General features: G+C 39.5%; 1 protein-coding gene across 2 annotated transcripts in view; it reads left to right on the top strand.

Annotated features, from left to right (window-relative positions):
* lrp5 (LDL receptor related protein 5) overlaps window positions 1-21413 on the top strand; it is a 115904-nt gene that overhangs the window by 59474 nt on the left and 35017 nt on the right. For both annotated transcript variants that reach the window (XM_018093450.2, XM_002941643.5), the window contains 5 exons: window positions 7092-7308; window positions 8328-8617; window positions 10957-11183; window positions 12219-12403; window positions 17436-17759. In XM_018093450.2, coding sequence (XP_017948939.1) covers window positions 7092-7308; window positions 8328-8617; window positions 10957-11183; window positions 12219-12403; window positions 17436-17759 — 1243 coding nt within the window. The remainder of the gene's footprint in view (window positions 1-7091; window positions 7309-8327; window positions 8618-10956; window positions 11184-12218; window positions 12404-17435; window positions 17760-21413) is intronic.

Genomic DNA, 21413 nt, shown 5'->3' with positions numbered 1-21413 from the left:
GCTATCTAGTTTCTAGGGTCAAGCTTACCCTAGAAACCAGGCAGTGGTGTGGATGAGAGACTGAAAGATGAATAGGAGAGGACATCAGTAGATAAAACTGCAGCCTCACAGAGCAAAAGTATTTTTTTGGATCCCTGGGTCTGTGACTCTCATTTGAAAGCTGAAAAGAGGCAGAAGAGTAAAGCAATAAAAAAAAAAAACTATAAAAGTTACCCTGCCCAAATATGAGGTGTGGGTGAAATGGGAATATTACCATGCCACAGATCTGGGTGACAACTGCTAGTTTGGGCCAGTTAGATACAGGAGACATATTATGGTAAAAACTAGTATTTAGCCAAACCCCCCTGGCAACAACTTTACTCATTCTATCTTTGCCCCCCACATGTTTTATATGTAACCTACCTTATTGTAAAACAAACAATAAAAACAAAGTTTAAAAAAAAAACAACAACTAGTATTTAGACCATTTTACATACATGCTAAGGTGCTACAAAACTTTATTTTTATATTCGCCTTTTCTACTATAAATCTAATGATCTCAATGTCCTGTGAGTGACAGATGTATAGCACTTGCATAGAAATGTCAATCTGTCTTTCATACCTTGCCTTTAATTTGTTTGTTATGGAAACGGAAAAATAAAGTTAAAAAAAAAAACTATAAAAAATGAAGACCAGTTGAAACGTTGCTAAGAATAGGACATTCATATTAAAAGATAACCTGACGGTAAACCACCCCTTTAAGTTTCAGCTCTCTGAGTCCACTAACATTCCACCAATCACACAATGGCTTAGTAGTAAGCATTGGCAATTTACTGTGCTGAGGTCCTACGTTCGACTCCATTTAGGGCATGATCTGCAAAGAGTCCAAAAATATGCAGGAAAGTTAACTGATTGGGATAAAATTGCCATAAACTTTGTCCCACTCTGGGAGTGATTTGCTTTCTTAAAGAGATACTGACACCAGAAATGACATTTTTTTTACATTTGTCATACCATTGTCTTTGCATGCCATTTATAATTTTGTCAGATGAGTTTACATTACCTATCTGATTCTCTGTGTTCCTCTATGAGGTGGCTGTTTGAATTGAAGCTATAAGTGACAGGCTGAGAAGGGACAGTCAGGTTTAGGAACTTCCAGTAACAATTACTTACAAAAGCAGCCTTATCAACAAAAAATGATCAGCAGGTAACTTTTTATGTTTATTTTAAAAAGTAGTTTTTTTGTGCCAGTATCACTTTAAGGGCCCTTACATACAGGCATTTAAATGTGCCTCTTCTGAACCCACACTGAATGTGTAAAAATGCATAAATTGTGTTGTGTTATATGCTCTTTTTTTTTGGTACATTTGTTTTTTGAGTTTAGCACGCTTTATTTTAATCTTTATAACTGCTTGTTGCCTTTGTAAAACTGCAATGAAATGCAGCTGTTCTAAAATTTGATCAGAATGCTCATTAAATGGCCAGGCAGAATAATATGCCCCCTAGTGAGCTAGCTGGAGAAAGCTTGCCAGTTTACTTGCTTTCCCAGTAGTAGGAACAGCGGGTTAATGAACTGCTCATAGCAAAGTTATTTAATCACCTTTTACCATAGTGTATCAGAACAGGAGGAATTGAAAGGACAAGGAAAGGCTGTCACTTGGGGGTGCCAAAATGTTAGGCACCCCCAAGTGACTTAAATCGTCTACCTTGTACCCCGGGCTGGTGCCCCTGTTCGGAGAGAACAGCACCAGCCCGGGGTAGCTGCAGCGCTTCCTCCTTCCGGCTTCGGAAAAAGCCGAACTTTAACTTTAAGTCGGCTTCTTACTCTACTGCGCATGCGCCGGTCCCGGGAATTTGCCAGCAAAACGAAGCAGGAACGTGGAAGCGCTCGCTACAGCTACCCTGAGCTGGTGCTGTTTTCTCCTAACATGGGTACCAGCCCGGGGTACAAGGTAAGTGATTAAAGTCACTTGGGGGTGCCTAATATTTTGGCACCCCCAAGTGACTTAGCCTTTCCTTCTCCTTTTAAGAGAGTTTTTTCCTTTTATTTGTGATGGCTTTTAATGAAGAGCAGAGGGTTTGGGAATCTCCACTGACCACATCATTTATAGCTTAAATCCTTAAAACATAGGTGATGAGTAGCCATGGCATCACCAAGAGCCATAGTAGGAGTGATGACCAGATGCGAGGATCTTTAGCAACAGGTGCAGGGGTTGCAGTGTGAAAAGACTGAAGGTAGTGCACGTTCCCACACGTTAGTGATGAATGGGTTAAAAAGCCAGAGCTTAAACCTTACCCTCATGATTTATGGCACTCAGGTCCTTTTTAAGACAGCTCAAAACCATTAAAAATTACCTGCTTCTGTCTTCTTTTGACTTGAATGGGACATAGTGGGAATTTTCTGGAAAGCACCTGTGTTTATTCAGAGGGGGCAATAAAGGGTGTTTATTAGCCAGCTGAAAAGTTCCCCTGTGTGTCATAGACCTAACCTGCCATTGAATACTAGCAGTTTGTAATGTGCAGCCAATTTTTTAAAATTAACTAAAATATAACATTACAGAAATGAGGGTATAAAATGGTTTGGGCAGGTCACTTTCATAATCATGGAGGTGCAGACTCCCTTATTGGATCTTTAACAAGCCACTTGGTCTAACACACACAGTTAGTTCCACAACATCCGACCAAACTTTAACCGTTATTTTAACCACTCTGTTTAGTAACATACTGTAACATACTGATTGTAACATACTGATTTGTACTGTCCCATTTATTTGTTTTTCTGACATACAGTAGCAAGAAACTGCAGTAAAAAATGTAGAAAAACCTTTAACTCTTTGGGGCATATTTATTATAGTGTTTACACCAACATTATTGGTGATGTTGCCCATAGAAACCAATCAGATCTTTCTTTTGTTTCTAACCAAAGGTGACCATTAAAATGTAATTGCTGATTGGTTGCTATGGTCACCAGTAATGTTTGCTTACACTATAATAGATATGCCCCATAATGTACAAGATCTAATTTTGGCTAAATGGGTAGTTTCTGATATATTGTTTAACCACACAATCACTTTAAAAAAAAAATGGACATACAAGGAGTCTTATAAATACAAGTAGGGCCCTGAAGTATTGTGCTTTGATGCATGGTGTGTAGGCCTCCTTATCTTATTATTATATGTTGCCTTAAGACTTGTTCAGATGTATAACCAAGTGTTTTTGTAAGGAAGCCAAGGCTGCAGGCTTCTAAGGTGCTCTCTGTGTGTATAAAGTTATATTTAACTATTTGCTTTTATTGGTGTGGCACCTGATGACATGACATTCTGCATATAAGCCTAAGCCAACATAGTTTAATCAAACCTGATGTGGCTAGCTTTTAATAAGTAGCTAGATAAGTTTCATAGCTCATGACTACTTTTGCATAAAGCTTGTATATCAGGAGATCAGAGAATCATGACTGACATCTCCAGGAGGTTTTGCACTACCGCATTGTTGCGGTACTTCTGTCACTATCTATCACTATGTGCAGTGCTGACCTTGTGTGTGGTGGGTACAGACAGGTTGTTGAGCATTTCCCCCCAGCAAGTGCGTATTGCTAGTGAAACATCTGTAGATCAGGAGATGAGCATCATGGCTGACGTCTCTAGAAGGTTTCTGCACCACAGCTGTGTTGCACTACACCATACTTATATCTAGCATTATGTGCAACACTGACCTTAGGTCGGGGTAAGGGGCCCACAGAAAACATTCCAGTTACATTCTTCAGCATTTGCACGCTTACTTATGGTGCCAATCTAAAGTGCTTGAGTGTGAATATTGAAGGAGTGGTTTCCTTTAAGTATGTCCTAGAATGGCTAGTTCTAAGCAGTGTTTCAGCTGGTCTTTATTAATTATTGTTCATAGTTTTAATTATTTGCCTTTTTCTTCTGACTCTTTCCAGCTTTCATATGGGGGTCACTGACAGCAGCAGCCAAAAAAATATTTTTCTATGACAATACAATTGTATTGTTATATTTACCTTTTATTACTTATGTTTAATTCAGGCCTCTCCTACTCATATTCCAGTGTCTCAATCAAACCACTCCCTGTTTGCTAAGGTAATTTGGACCCTAGCAACAAGACCGCGTTCAAACAAAAAGTAAAATAATTCCAAAAAAAAAAAAAGACCAGTTGCAAATTATCTCAGAATATTGCTCTCTACATCATTAAAAAAGTTATGTCAAAGCTGAACAACCCCTTTAAATAGGCCTGTGCTGCTACAGCACACAAAATATAGAGGAACAGGCTTTGTGAGAGGGCATGAGGGAAGGTCTGATCAAGTATTAATGTGCCCTATGTGAATTGGCTGAATACAGTTCTGTTACAAAGTATCTTTTTTTCCACCCATATTTTATAGGTCCAAATGCGTTTGGAGTATTTCTGAGCTATTGTATCACTGCTGTGTGCCATCCACTTTGCATGTCTCACATATGGAAATCATTGTATAACAGATATTTCAGCAGCTGTGTCGGCTGCCATGAACCACAGCGTTATTGTACGACAGGAAAAAAATCTCTAATGCTGGTTTTGCTGCAATTATGTAAATAAGCCACAAACATAACCACCCTCTCGATGTTTAACTTTAGCTCCCCCAGTCCTTTCCCTGGCGATATCTGTATTTGATTGCTTCACCTTCATGTTTCTTAGCAGCAGTTACCTTTGCAGTCTCCAAGTCACTGCTACACCAATGGGATTGGCAGCATTACTTGGTGAGCAGTTATTTGGCCAATAAGGAGGGTCTTCAAAACGGAATAAAAATTGCATAGCACCCCTCCTTAACCACTGTGTGCTATGGAATAATAACAAGCTATCACTACCAAGTCATGGTAATCAAATCCTGGGAATAACTACCAGCAGCTTTAGACTGTATGCTGTTGGAGGCTTTTGGAGTTGTCTTTTGCCAGCAAGTCCCCAAAAAAGGACTCTTACACTGTCACACACATGCTGGTTTGCTGGCCACCTGGACTCCATCAAGAGATCTAGTTAAAAGATCACAGTAGATCACAGTTAAAATAGTGTGATGTCTATCATTTAGCGCAATAAGCAAGAAAAAATAACAAATACACATAGCAATATATAACTGCAGTGCCATATTCACATTTAATGCCCATATAACATTATTCAAATGCCAACTTCAAGTTTAATGTGAAAGGATTGTAGTAGTGTCCCTTCTTCATGGCCCACTTTGTAGGCTGCACACAGAAACATATATAAAGTGGGAACAAATGTATACAGTGGCCCGGTGGGGACAATCTTCTATACTGGGATGAAACTACAAAGACGGATGGCTTGAGCAGCCACACTCAAAAGCTCCAGTATGCTCGGGGGGGAAAAGTGGCGGGATGTCATCCCACTGTATTCCACCTTGAGGTCTACCCATGGGCACCCATGGTTTACAGGAACTTATACAACTTATACAGTTGGGGTTAATGTAGAAAAGGTGCATAAGCACTATCTGAACTTCCAGATATAAATATAAATTTATTTTTTTCTGTGCAACGCACAAACAGTGTTTTACACCTTTTCTATATAATCACAACTGAATGAGCCCATGTCATAAAGGGGAGTATATCTATCTATTTTTTACTTTTATTACTTCATCATTTGTTGTAGAGTGGTACCAGCAGATTAAATGAGGGTGTCTGCATTTCTGAGAGATGTTGAATTTAAAAGGTGTTGCAGGGTCATCCATCTGCTTGTTTATTAAAGCAGCACTTACCTCTGCAGCTTCTCACAAGGTTCTAAGGCAGTCACAGTCGCGCTGAATTCCCTGAAAGTAATTGCAATTAAAACAATTCTGTTATTTCTATGAAATTAAAGCACACATTAAATGCAATTTAGATACTTAATAGGTAGTGCATGTGTTTTTCCAAGCTAAAACCTTCTTTGTTAACAGGCCCCTTTAAATTCTTTATTAGGACAGTTATGGATTCTGTACAGAAAGTTGCCAGACTAATAAACAAGTCAAGTCTTAAGCAGGACAGTTTAAAAGAGGCACGCAATGCTTCAAATAGACCTGGAAAAACAAAACATTTGGTGCAAAGCTTGGCAGATTGGCAGCTTCTTCAGTCTCGGTCAGCTGCTAAGAATTTGGAATCTCAATTATGGCTCATATAATAATAACAAAAAAACAGAATACAACACTTAGGAATGGTGCTGGCATGCGACTTTTTGAATACAAGCATATACCAGGTTCCTAGCAAAATCTCTGTTTTAGTAAAACAGTTCCTTCATTTTATAGGCATATTTTTGATATTCAGTCCCAGTAGGAGTATAAGGACATATTTCATGTATGATTTACAAGAGGTATTAGGAATGTAATAACTGGTGCACACTTTGCTCCAGGCAGGGGCTTAACTAAACTTGACCTATTCCACCAAGATATATTGAAATTTCTCTATAATTAGGGCCTTACTTGGCTACCTACAGTCCTGGGCCCCTGCAACTGTAGGGTCTGCTTCCTCTATAGTTATGCCCCAGGTCTAGTAATGCATATTAACCAATCATCAGGTTGCATTTAGTCTGCTAATGCAAATAGAAGAATTAAAGCAAACATCTGGTTGAGTTACAGACCTGGACCAAGCTTTGCATCTGTTAATAGATAACCTCTTTAAGGAGTTTTCTGGAACTGCACTCAAGCATATGTGATGTTTACTAAGGTATTATTAAATGGGATATTCACCCAAATAATGACAAATAGTTTTTCTGTGAACAGTTTGAAATGCAATTTGTATTAAAAGCTGAATATATCTACAATCATGTAACATATGCAATTAATGTATAGAGGCTGCTTCTTTAAATTGTTTGTGTCTAACTAGTATTAGAGCTAGTTGTCACATTGAGCTCAGTATCTTTGTCTGAAACAACTTAACATATTTCAGAGATGCCTTAAATAGAAAGATAATTAATTAATAAAAAGTAACAATTACAAAATGAATTAATTTGTTTTCCATTAAATAAAGAGTAAATAGCTTGTTAAGTGTACCCAACCTTCTAACCTGCTCAAACTTCTTATTCTCAAAAGTTATATTTTCCATTTCAGCATCTCATTTATTTTTCTCTTTACTGTACTGAAGGTTATCAACGTTGATGGAAGCAATCGGAAAACTCTCTTGGAAGACAAACTTCCACATATATTTGGCTTTACGTTGCTGGGAGATTACATCTATTGGACAGACTGGCAGAGACGAAGCATTGAGAGAGTTCACAAAGTCAGAGCAAGTAGAGAAATTATTATTGACCAACTCCCAGATCTAATGGGTCTAAAAGCAGCAAGTGTCTCAAATACATTTGGTATGTATTGTTACCTATACACAATGATCATTTAACATAATAGAAGCTGAACAGTATATAAAGTATATATATACTTTTTATATAACAGTGTATAGTCTTAAAGGGGTTGTTCACCTTTGGATTAACTTTTAGTGTGATGTAGACATTGATATTCTGAGACACTTTGCAGTTAATCTGCATTTTTTTATGGGTTTTTACCAGCTACACAGTTTGATATTTTAAAATCTGGTTGCTAGGGTTTTATTTACCCTAGCAACCAGGCAATGGTTTGAACAAGAGATGGGAATATGAATAGGAGGCCTGCATAGGAAGATAAATAATAAAAAGTAACTAGTAATCAATAAAAAGTAACAATAAAATTGCAGCTGGGGTCAGTGACCCCCACTTTAAATTTGAAAATATGTAAAAGAGAAAGGCAAATTATTTGATTCCAATAACTATAAAATAATAGATAATTAAAACCAAGTTGCTATGAATAGGGCATCCTATAACATTCTAAAAATTAACTTAAAGGTGAGCCACTCCTTTAAGTCAAAAAGAAAAAGCTTTAGAAAGTATATATAATATGAAAAACAATAATACTGATGCCACCCAATCAGTTGTATTTTAATTCCTGATGGTCAGTGACTCTGGCAACCAGCATTTTCAGTTGCAGGCTAGCCGAGGCCCAATAGGAAATCTATTGCTTACAATAAGTTCATTTATAACATACTTAAAATGAATTTGAATGTCTTATTTAAGGCAACAGCCCAGTACATACTAAAAGTAGTAGTATTTGTAGCTAAGATTGCCTGGGAGTGGCATAAGATGATGGTATATATCCTGTTCCCACCACAAGTTTCCAATAAAAGCGTTATATATATTTCTTAAAATCCTTATACTCTGACACCTGCAGATAAAGGCTAATGTATCAGACATAATTGCAGAACCCCCAGCTATGACATTGTATGTTGTTGCATTTGAATCAGATTGTCTTTTGGGCCGAAACTCTGTGTAAATGCTTGCTTATTTATTTATAGGTACCAATCCCTGCGCTGACAATAATGGAGGCTGCAGCCACTTATGCTTCTTTTCTCCCCGGGGAGTACGATGTTCCTGCCCCATAGGACTGGAGTTACTTAGCGACATGAGGACTTGCATTATTCCTGAAGCTTTCTTGGTTTTTACCAGCAGAGCAACTATCCATAGGATTTCCTTGGAAACAAACAACAATGATGTGGCCATTCCTCTCACAGGAGTCAAAGAGGCATCTGCTCTTGATTTTGACGTATCTGATAACAGATTGTACTGGACTGATATCACCTTGAAGGTACAACTAGCTGCAAGTTTTACTTATCGGCTTGATAACAGTTGAACATATTATGTCCAACTTTACCAGCTAAACTTAGGAAAAATACATTGTGCACCAATGGGGTTAATAATCCATGTATTAGGTATATTTAAACTATTTCACTATTGTCAGCCAACTGATAGTTCCTGTTTATGGCCTGTTTCAAAGTAGAACTTTCATCCTTCCTAACAGAAGTAGCCATGAAGTAGTGCAGAAAACCTTTTCCAGGCTGGTCTTCTTAAGCTCCCCCTACTTCTGTGCTTTTGGCCAAGCTTCTTGTTGTGGCAGACAGGTCTTATTTAACAGAGGCTTAAAAGTCAAATCTAAAGCTCTGGGAACTAACATGGGGCACGTCTTAACTTTCCCTGGGCTGATGTGCCTTCGTGCTAATACAGCTGCCATAAAACAACGGTTGAACTTCTCTAGCACAACAGATTTGTTGTTATTCTCTTCAGAACATATAAATGCTACTTTGTATATTCTGTATATTCTTATTCAGCTAATTATATGGGAATTGTTTCAGGTCCTTGGTTTCCAAACTACCTTCTGGATGAAACTATTTTCATAAGTCTCACTGCCGAAGACCAAAAATTTTGTGATAACTTTGACATATTTTTCATATCTGCTTAGTCTTAACGATAGGTGCCAAGGATTCAGACTGGAGCATAGTGTCTCATTCTTTCCCATCATGGGAATCTTTAAAACCTTCAAGCAACACTAGTCATCAGTCAAAATAGAAGAAGGGTGTTTTATTTACAGCCCATTACCTATGGCTGTAGGACCGTGAAAGGTCCAAAGACCTCAAGGAAGCAGAAGAGTTTCTACAGATGCTTTCCATTCCATGGAAATCTACATTTGGATTGAATTCCATTTTTCTGACCCTTATAGAATCTCATAATGTTTAAATAATCTACCCAGTCATTAAGCTTGGAGGCAATAGAAACTGAATCACCGGGTATTTTCTCGGATTTTCTCAGCATAGCTAGCATACAGTGAACTTAATGAAGATGCAGAATTCAAGACGTAATGGTTATGGAATCCGCTTCAGAATTGTGGATATTTACCTTGGCTTTCATCAACTTTTCCAAAAGATCAAGAATTTCACATGAATCACGGACTTTTATTTTGGAACCTCAATAAACTACTAAACATAATGAGGGGTACATTTAATCAACCATATCTTGGTGCACAGTTGCTTCTTGTTTAAATAATTCTCTCTCTGTGTGTGTTGAAGTCAGTCTTCTACTTCTGAGCAGATCAATCTATTAGCATGGGTCTGAATTTGCACATGATGAGTTTTCACATGATGCAGTGTTAAAACTCATAATTGTGGGTGAGCCACCAAGCATACTTGCATTGCAATCAGTGGTTTGTTCTGCAACCGTTAGGGTGAAGACACAATGGGCTACTAGTAGCAGCTACTTTTTCAAGGCTACTAAACTCCAAAAAATACCCTCCCATAGACAATACTGAGCATTGCCTCTGCTAAAACACACATAGAGACAATTATCAGTAAATGATCAGCATTATCTGGTTTAGTAGCCACGACAAGTAGCTGCTACTAGAAGCTTTGTGTGTCTTCAACCTTAGACTTAGGCCTGGGAATGAGAATGGATAAAGAATAGTAAAGGTCTAGGCAAAAATAAAAATTAAAACTAAGAATAACAATAACATTGACTCTCTAGCAAGTTCATTTGTTTTTGCTGGTTACTTAGGGTCAGTGGCCCCTGATAACCAGATAGAATTTTAGGTGCAGGCTGGAATTTGGCAGAAGAGGATGGCTAATAATTGTTAAACCATGCATAATAAATTCTGAAGACCATTTGGAAATTTCCTTAGAATAGGTCCTACAATAAGGTGACGTGAATATCCCCTTTTTCTAAAATCATATTGTTTTAATTCCTTTGTGTCAAGTCTTAAAGCCCTCCGCTTGTGGTCTGGGAGAGTTCCAAATACATTCCTAAGATCTAGATAATCTACATCCACAACTCCACCCTTTATTTAGCCTGTCATCAAACTCAGTTAAAATAGTCTGGCGCTAAATCAATTCTTTTTGGACCCCACTTTATTTTTGAATAATTTTCCACTAAAACAAATGGGGAAAGTTGTGTGTGTTTATTCATATTTATGGTATCTTGCAATATTTATTCCTTTGGAAAAAACATTAAATAAAACAAAATCCACAGTCTGCTGAGTGGCCTTTTGTGAAAAACAGTAAAAGGGTGTATACAACCTACAATTGGTCGAAATATCTGTTTCTTAGCTATATTTCCTCCTCTTTTACTTTCTAATAATCATATCTATTTTTTGTTTTGCAGACAATAAGTAGGGCATTTATGAATGGAAGCTCCGTAGAACATGTTATTGAGTTTGGCCTGGATTACCCAGAAGGTATGGCAGTTGATTGGATGGGCAAAAACCTTTATTGGTCAGATACTGGAACTAATCGTATTGAAGTTTCACGTCTGGATGGTCTGTATCGTCAGGTTTTGGTCTGGAAAGATTTAGATAACCCTAGATCCCTGGCTTTGGATCCAGCAAAAGGGTAAGCAGTGAAATCCTACCTTCCCCTCAAAAGACTGTATTCAAGAGTATATTAAATATAGATGTGTACATTAAAGCACTCCACATAATCTCACACAGGGTTTTGTTTATAAAGCCATAGCACAAGCACTACATTAGGTGTTCCTAATCTGTGTGATTATCCCCCCTGGGAGGAGAACCTGGGGGCCCAGCCTGGAGTACAGTTATAGCAAAAAATGGGAAGAATGCTTATTTTCTCTATTAAATGCTCTTAAAAGCCCAGTCTGCAGGTCAGTTAAGGTGAGCTATTGGGTTGGCGTCATGTTTCCTATGTTAGACTTGTACTGAGCCTAAAAACAAGTTATTCAGTAGTGAACTGTAATTCTAAACTTCTGCAATTCTGCTTGCCTGGATAAGTGAATTGTCTGATTATCTGGAGAAATATAGTAATGTCACTACCTTATTTCTTTGCCCCTGCGTGAGGCAGAAAGGGGCACAGAACCAAAGTACCCATAACTCTTCACCCCAGGTATTAACCATGGATTATTGTGTTGCTGTATGTCTGTCAATCCTCATGCAATTGTACCCTATTATTATTATCACATATTGATAAAGTGCCAACATGTTCGGCACAGCTGTGCAATAGATGGGTGTATACATCACATATTTACATCCGAAAATAGAACCAATAACCAATACAAGAGGTAAAAAGGGCCATGCTCCCTGGAGCTTGCAGTCCAAAAGTTCTCTGTATGTGTATGTTTTGCCTCCTTATTGAAAGCAAAACAATCCTGTTGGGTTTAATTACTGTTTAAATAATTTTATTAACAGACTTAAGGTAGGAGATCTGAATTACAGAAAGACTCCTTATCCGGAAAACCCCAGGTCCTGAGCATTCTGGATAACTGGTCCCATACCTGTACTCTTTTGGTTCCTTGTTTTAGGTTTCATTATTCTCTAGGCATTGCATATTTACAGTTTGATTGTTTTCTATATGACTCTTTGCTTTCTTTATAAATAATATATTCACATGTGTGGGTTTTGGGGTATTTTCTAGCTACATGTACTGGACAGAATGGGGAGGAAAACCAAGAATAGTAAGAGCCTACATGGATGGGACCAACAGCATCATTTTGGTTGATAAAGTGGGTCGAGCCAATGACTTAACCATTGACTACGCCGATCAAAGACTGTATTGGACTGACCTGGATACAAACATGATTGAATCTTCAAACATGCTAGGTAATTAAGGTGGCAACTACAACAGGGATGCCAAGAACAAATTTAAAGGCTGCATTTGTCATCATTTGCAGTTTTTGTTCTATGAGCTACCTGGTTTCTATGGGTCACTAGAATTGGAGCAAGCTTTACAGCCTTTATTTCACCAACCCTTGTGTGTTATTGTATCAATATGACCAATATGAAAGGTTTTGTTTCTAAACCATTCATGTGTATGATTGAAAAAATGCCAGGCAACAACGTCACTTTATGCTTATTTGTTCCCACTTAAATTACAGTATTTCAAGAATTCTGTCTAGCAACTTTCAGTGAAAATTTAAGTTAAAGGAGAAGGAAAGGTAAAAACTAAGCTTTATCAGAAAGGTCTATGTAAATACAGCCATAAGCACTCACAGAATCACTGCACTGAGTCCTCTATCAAAATAAACAGTATTTCTTGTCTCCTTTTTTGGGAACATGTTCTTCAGTATCAGACTTCCTCTCTTTTAGGGCCTTTTAAACCTTCAGGTTTAGTGCACAAGTCTGCTCAGTTCTCTCCCCTTCCCTTCTCCTGCTCCCCCCCTCCCATAAGAATGCATAAGAACTCACTTCCCCACCCTTAGGAATGTGTGATCTGAGCTTCCAGCGGCTATAACTGTGGCAGGAAGCTACCAAGACCAAGCTAAAATGGCAGCTGTTATCAGAGGGAGCTTTTAGTGCTCTTTACACTGGTATAGTAAAGCTTTCTGCTGAATAAATATAGAATTCTAGGTGGCATAACGTTTAGCTGCCATTGGCTTGATATGCTCCTTCATGCTAGTAGCCATACAATTTTTTTAAGAAGAGGGGATATATGTGTTTTATGCATTAACGTCCCCATGCACAATAAATAGTTGCAATAAAGAAAACTACAGAAGGATAGAAACTTAACCTTGAAAAGTTGTAAAGCACATATACAATAAATAGTTGCAATAAAGAACCTACAGAAGGAAACAGAATCTTGAAAAGTTGTAAAGCAGACTGGGGGTGGTGGGACTGAGCAGAATACCAGCTGTTGTCTTGTACAGTTTTCTAATTCCAGGTTTCAGCGGCTGCCTGAGAATATTATGACTTCATACATCTTAAATTCATTCTTTAAAAATAGCTGAGCTTGTAACTCTTCCACTGCCAGTAAGACCTACAGTTTCTTTTATTTGGTGAGGGACCCTGCAAAACCTATTGGCTGTAAAGAATTCATGTTCTTTAGTGTAGGGGTCCCCAACCGCCGGTCCGCAGACCAGTACCGGGCCACAGGCTTCTTTCTAGTGTGCCGCCTCTGTTACCGGCCGCGGTAAAAATGCAAAGTAAACGAAGCGCCACCTGAATAGTACGCATATAAAAGCACCGCGCCGATCAATGCAGGGCGCATGTAGAGGCGCGTAGGAAAATGGCGAACGTAGGAATACACAGATGAACATGCGAATGAACGCATCGGGCGTATAAACCCCCCCCCCCCCCCCCCCCCTCCGGTCCGTGGAAAATTTTCACACTTGACACCGGTCCTTGGAGCGAAAAAGGTTGGGGACCACTGCTTTAGTGGAACAAAGTGCATGCTCTACATTGTAGATCCTTCAAAAAAATTACCATCATGGATGACATTCTTAACTAAATGTGGTCAGATTTTCATTCAAAGGTCATTGTAGCTCTTTCTTGTTGGGCCAGTTTCGTTTACCTTGGACATGAATGTTGAAGCAGCATATGTAATAATAATTAACTTGGATTCAAAAACAAAACTTTTTTTTTTCTTCTACTTCAAAACCCTGGTCGACTGTGAAAGGCAATTGGTAGGCAGGGGACTCTGCGCCTGCTGGTCATAAACACAGAATGGGTCCCTGTGTGACTTGACTAGGGTCTCCACGATCCCTTTCAGTGCAGTGAAATTTCTACCTACAATTGTAATTAGTATTTAGGATCAGTGGCGTAAATGATAAAGTATCAGCTTTGTTGCCCAGTATACTGTTTACTAAGATCCTCTAAATTACTATTGCCATTGTCATCTTGCAGCCACCGGGAAAAATTCAATTGGGAATTCAAAGCCTCCCCCATTTGGTCAGCACAGCTGGTTTGCCAAACCGATCTGTTTCAAGAGGATGTAGGTGGCATTACAATACTGTGGTGCAGCCTATAGTAAGAAACATTCCCCTAACACCATCGACAGGTTTGCCTCCCAAAACATTCTTAAGCCAACCCCACCCATCCAAACAGTGCATTGGGTTCCCTTTGAAAACAGGCGAACAAATGTCTATTAAGAGCAGCAATCCTGCCTACTTGAAACAGAAGCCAAATGTGGTTTATGGCATATACCGTTTAGTGCATGCTTTGTGGTCGAAATGTCAGATATACTCAGTATTACTGCAACATGTAATGTGCATTGTGTAATGTAATAAGTATTACTGCTATGCTTTGGGACCTATGGTGTTTAAAGGAGAAGGAAAGGCTAGTAAAGAGTTAATCTCAAGCTGCAGGCATACCTTCAGTTGTCTCAATAGTGCCCTTAAGTCTCCTATATTTCACTTGTTCAGATGATCAGAAGCCAAACAGGAACAAAAAAACGCTGAGCTGTGTATTAGAAAGTTCCCATAATGCCGCACTCCTGCACAGACACCCAGACCCCTGTACATGCTCAGTTAGTTAGACCATGTGTCAGCTTCCTGCTGATTAGCTCAGATCCACATTCCTAAGGGGGGGGCGGGGAGTGAGTTCTTAGCATTCTTGGGGGAGGGGGTAGCAGGAGAGAGCAGAAAACAGAAAGCTGCGTGTCTCTGGCACAGGAATTACAGACACAAGAAATCATTTTATAGAGAAGTCAGTGCAGCATTTCTGTGAGTGCTTATGGCTGTATTTGCATAGACCTTTCTGATAAAGCTTGCTTAGTTTTACTTTCTTTCTCCTTTAAGGTGAGTTCCTATGATATCTCTGTACAGGGTCACTGTAAGAAAAAAGGGGCCCAACACACACCAAAACTTTGTTGGTGTGTGCTGGACCCCCCCTTTTTTTTCTTAGTGACCATGATGTGACGTGGCCAAACATATGGGAGTCACACCACCACAACTGTAACCGAGAATTTGAATTGTAGGTGAGCTCCTCAGTTGACTTTTCCACTCTATACCGGGGCTACTTTAAGCCACAGGTAGGTTTCAGAGCAAAGTTTCCAAAGTTGTGCCCCCCCCCCCCAAACGAATGAATGCACTTCTGCATCAGTATTCTTTTTAATAGATCCAAAGTACAGTGCCTGTGAGTGCAGACATAGGACTGAGCAGAGGCCAGTGGATTAAATGATTCTCGGCCTATCAGTAAAAATTGGTTCACATTTTTTTGTTTTACATGACTACTACTGTATATACTCGAGTATAAGCCTAGTTTTTCAGCACCCAAAATGTGCTAAAAAAGTCACCCTCGGCTTATACTCGAGTCGGATGCAATGAGTCCCTCCAGACTAGCACCCTCTGTTTTTTGTGTGCAAATTAGCCCACCCGAAAAGTAAGCTTTTCAGAAAGGTCTATTTAAATACAGCCATAAGCACTTACAGAAACGCTGCACTGAGCCCTCTATCATAAGAAACAGGATTTGTCGTCTCTTTGTTTTCCTGTGCCAGAGACATGCAGCTCTCTCCCCTCTTCCTCATAGACTTACACACTGAGCATGTACACTGGTCTGGGTCTTGGTGCAGGAGTGAGGCATTATGGGAACTATCTTTACACAGCTCAGCATTTTTTTTCCTATGAGGCTTCTGATCATCTGAACGGGAGAAATATGGGGAGACTTAAGGGCACTATTGAGACAACTGAATGTATGCCTGCAGCTTGAGATTAACCCTTAATTAGCCTTTCCTTCTCCTTTAAAGATTAAAAGGATATGAGGCTGGTTATTTCTGGGGCATGCTTAATTAAAATATTATTTCAGATGATATGACTGGGGGTAATAACTTGTCACCCCTTCATTTACTAGATCGCAATGTTTATTTTAAGAAATACCACTTCTATCACTCTCTGCTCCATCTTTATTTAGCCATCATTGTTAACATGGTCCTGTTTGACCTCCCCACCTGCTGACCTTGCGTGTAGCAGTTTCTTGTGCGCTGTTCTGGATAACAGCAGCGTGTGAGCAGGATTGCCAGCGCTGAATTTGATTGTAGGGCACCCAGAGAGGGAGGGCTGAGCTGGGGTAATGTATACAAGCGATCCTGCTCGCAATAAAGAAAGCATGCACACAAAGATGATTGTCTGCTCACGCGCCTACTGGGAAAGCTGTGATGTGCGCATGCGTTTGGTCTGATGCATTGTGGGGATTGTTTTCTATACTAAGCGGTTTGACTGAAAGAGGCAGACTATAACTGAGTATTAAGGTATGCCTTTCCATAGACCCATTATTGGGTTTAGAGTTTCCTTGTCTTTTAAAATACTCAGCACTCTTAAACTAGTACTGCTACAACGACCACCGTATGGACCTGTAACTTAAGGTCCCCATACACGGGCAGATAGTAGCTGCCGATATCGGTCCCTTGGACCTATTCGGCAGCTTATCTGCCCGTGTAGGGGCAGAACCAAGGGGCCTGGCCGACCGATATCTGGCCTGAAATTGGCCAGATATCGATCGGCCAGGTTAGAAAATCCAGTCGGATCAGGGGCCGCATCGGCTCGTTGATGTGGTCCCCGAACTGACTGCCCCATTGCAGCGTTTAGAATTCGATTGTTTGGCCCCAGGGCCAAACGATCGAATTCGCCTACATGCCCCCCGATATCGCCCACCCATAGGTGGGGATATTGGGTGAAGATCCGCTCGCTTGGTGACATCGCCAAGTGAGCGGATCTTATAGTGTATGGGGACCTTTACAAAGGTTTTTCATTTTTGGCTTCAGAATCAGATAATTAGTGGCCTTCACAGAAGCAATATATTTATTATTGGTTTAGAGACAATATGTGCAGGAAAGCCTTTTTTTTCATTGTTCCGCTTTGATGCTCATCATTTGTTTTGTAAGGGCTTTTTGGCATTTACCTGTGCTTGTGTTATTTCCCAGGAGCGGAACGAGTGATTATTGCAGATGACCTTCCTCATCCCTTTGGACTAACGCAATACAGCGACTATATCTATTGGACAGACTGGAATCTCCACAGCATAGAAAGAGCAGACAAGTTAAATGGCAACAACCGCACTTTGATACAAGATCACTTAGATTTTGTGATGGATATCTTGGTCTTTCACTCTTCCAGGCAGGATGGTTTAAATGACTGCATGCAGAATAATGGGCACTGCAGTCAGCTCTGCTTGGCTGTGCCAAAGGGATACAAGTGTAGCTGCTCCTCTCACTATACACTTGACTCAAACAACAGGAATTGCAGCCGTAAGTTCTAACTGCATTTGTAAATATGCTAAATGACAACTTTTTATTTCAGGCGGTTCAAGAACCCACTAGGAATGACTCTATTTTGGACCTGGTGATTTCTAATAATAATGAACTTATCTCTTACATTTGTGTGGGTGAGCATTTGGGGAACAGTGATCACAACATGGTCTCCTTTGAGATAATGCTGCAGAGACAACTCTATAAGGGAGTAACTAAAACGCTCAATTTTAGACGTGCAGACTTTGCCAGTATAAGGGCATCTCTGCAATGTGTCAACTGGGAAAGGCTTTTCATGGGGTTAGACACAGAAGGAAAATGGAACATCTTTAAAACATTGCTTTGTAGGTATACACAACAGTATATCCCCCTTGTAAGCAAGGAGAGGCATCGCAAAGCAAAACCTTTATGGCTGAATAAAAGTGTTATTGTCGAGGTTGGTAAGAAAAAAACGTGCTTTTAGGGCATTCAAATTAGCTGGGACAGCAGAAACTTTCATCAGGTACAAGGACGCAAATAAAGCATGCAAAAAAGCTATCAAGCAAGCTAAAATAGAAATGGAAAGGAATATATTGCAGCTAGGAGTAAAAAGAATCCTAAATTATTTTTTAATTATGTGAATAGTAAAAAGATGAAGCAAGAAGGGGTGGGAACTTTATTATCATGGGGGGGGTAAGTTGGTTGATGTGAATGGGGAAAAAGCTGAAATTTTGAACTCTTATTTTTTATCTGTCTATACATCTGAGGAGCCAGAAAATGAAGGCTTCCCTTGTAATATGCCCAGTTCTAGTAATTTAGCTACTGACGCGTGGGTCACTCGGGAGGAAATTCAAAAGAGACTTGAACATGTAAAGGTAAACAAAGGTCCAGGGCCGGATGGGATTCATCCCAGGGTATTAAATGACCTGAGCGCTGTGATTGCCAAACCTCTTCACTTAATTTTTCAGGATTCATTGAGGTCTGGCATGGTGCCGAGAGACTGGCGGATTGCTAATGTGGTGCCGTTATTTAAAAAGGGATCCCGTTCTCAACCTGAAAACTATAGGCCTGTTAGTCTGACATCAGTAGTAGGAAAACTTTTGGAAGGGGTAATAAGGGATAGGGTACTTGAATACATTGCAGTTCACAATACTATTAGTTTGTGCCAGCATGGTTTTATGCGTAACAGATCTTGCCAGACTAATTTAGTTGCCTTTTATGAGGAGGTGAGCAGGAACCTTGATGCTGGAATGGCAGTTGATGTCATCTACTTGGACTTTGCTAAAGCGTTTGATACAGTACCTCACAGAAGGTTAATGATCAAATTAAGGAATATTGGCCTAGAACATAATATTTGTAATTGGATAGAGAACTGGCTGAAGGATAGATTACAAAGAGTGGTGGTAAATGGAACATTTTCTAATTGGACCAGTGTGGTTAGTGGAGTACCGCAGGGGTCAGTCCTTGGTCCTTTGCTTTTTAACTTGTTTATTAATGACCTGGAGGTGGGCATAGACAGTACTGTTTCTATTTTTGCTGATGACACAAAATTGTGCAAAACTATAAGTTCCATGCAGGATGCTGCCGCTTTGCAGAGCGATTTGACAAAATTAGATAACTGGGCAGCAAACTGGAAAATGAGGTTCAATGTTGATAAGTGCAAAGTTATGCACTTTGGTAGAAATAATATAAACGCAAACTATCTACTGAATGGTAGTGTGTTGGGGGTATCCTTACTGGAGAAGGATCTAGGGGTTTTTGTTGATAACAAGTTGTCTAATTCCAGGCAGTGTCATTCTGTGGCTACTAAAGCAAATAAAGTGCTGTCTTGTATAAAAAAAGGGCATTGACTCAAGGGATGAGAACATAATTTTGCCCCTTTATAGGTCCCTGGTAAGGCCTCACCTTGAGTATGCAGTGCAGTTTTGGGCTCCAGTCCTTAAGAAGGATATTAATGAGCTGGAGAGAGTGCAGAGACGTGCAACTAATCTGGTAAAGGGGATGGAAGGGTTAAACTATGAGGTGAGACTGTCGAGGTTGTTTTCTCTGGAAAAGAGGCGCTTGCGAGGGGACATGATTACTCTGTACAAGTACATTAGAGGGGATTATAGGCAGTTGGGGGATGTTCTTTTTTCCCATAAAAACAATCAGCGCACCAGAGGTCACCCCTTTAGATTAGAGGAACGGAGCTTCCATTTGAAGCAGCGTAGGGGGTTTTTCACAGTGAGGGCAGTGAGGTTGTGGAATGCCCTTCCTAGTGATGTGGTAATGGCAGACTCTGTTAATGCCTTTAAGAGGGGCCTGGATGAGTTCTTGATCAATCAGAATATCCAAGGCTATTGTGATACTAATATCTACAGTTAGTACTAGTGGTTGTATTTCAGAAAATTGAATATATAAACGCTCAGCCTTACTGCTCACACGGCACGATGCGTCAATCCCCAATAGCCCACCGCTTGGCTTTTTTGGAATATCACAAGAAAAGAGGAGAGCACCTTCACGCAGATGAACTGCTTCAGCCTTTATTCAAACCACAGCACACAACATGTTTCGGGCTGTATCAAGCCCTTTCTCAAGTGTAACTAGTTAACAACAGAGTGAACATTTGAACCCATAGCCCCACCTCCTAAGCACTAATTAGTGCTTGCAAATATCCAGCCAAATTACTTAAGATCACCATATATTTCCTTTTACAAAATATTTATAGAAAAGTCCATCAATTTAAAAAAGTCCATAATTAGAAAAATACTGTATAGAAAGTCCTTAGATGATCCATCCTTTGTGCACAGAAAACTGTGAAAAAATATTAAAATCAGAAAATCACCAATTAAACATACATATACCAGGGTGCTTGGGACTGCACATCACCATGCCTACCAAATAAGCACCATGTATAACAAATAGCACGATAAAAACTATTATAAAAACAATCTTACCCTTATTTTTATTTAGCTACCATTTCTGGTAAATAAGATTTTCAAAGCCTGCAAAAAGATAACACATATATAGATCCATCAGTGTATAGATAAGCTAAAGAATTTCATAGAAAAGGTTTTAAACTCCAAGCATCATTAAGCCCATCTGGCACCAATGTACTGAGTTTCTTTATCCATTTACCTTCACACTTTAAGAGCTCTTTCTTTCGATCGCTACCCCTCAATTTTAAAGTCACCTCATCTAAAACACACCATCTAAGTTGTGCTACATTATGCTTATGTTCCATAAAGTGTCTAGATACTTGTGTGTCAGTTTGTGTATTAGCTTTAAAGTTCCTAATATTCCCTTTATGCTCTTGAATTCTTAATTTTACCTCTCTTGTGGTTTGACCCACATAGCCCAAACCACACGGGCATTTCAATAGGTAGACCACATATGAGGAATTACACGTTGCATAGATTTTTAAAGGGATCTCGTACCCTTTTGTTGGATGATGTATAACTTTACCTCTCATTATTGAGGAGCAGCAGTTACAATTTAGACAGGAGAAAGTACCTATTTTTGGCATACTTTGAAATCTTGGTCTCTCTGCTCTAGTGTCAGAAGGACATAAAATGTATTTTATTGTAGAACCCCGTTTATAACAGAACAGTGGAGTATCTTGAAACAATTTACCAAAGTGTTTGTCATTTTGTATCAAAGGCCAGTACTTATGAATCACACTCTGTACCTTACTGC

The sequence above is a fragment of the Xenopus tropicalis genome, chromosome 4 (assembly GCF_000004195.4).
Source record: "Xenopus tropicalis strain Nigerian chromosome 4, UCB_Xtro_10.0, whole genome shotgun sequence".
Classification (NCBI taxonomy): Eukaryota; Metazoa; Chordata; class Amphibia; order Anura; family Pipidae; genus Xenopus; species Xenopus tropicalis.
The sequence above is the reverse complement of the archived record's forward strand: the minus strand, read 5'-3'. Positions and strand labels throughout refer to the sequence as shown.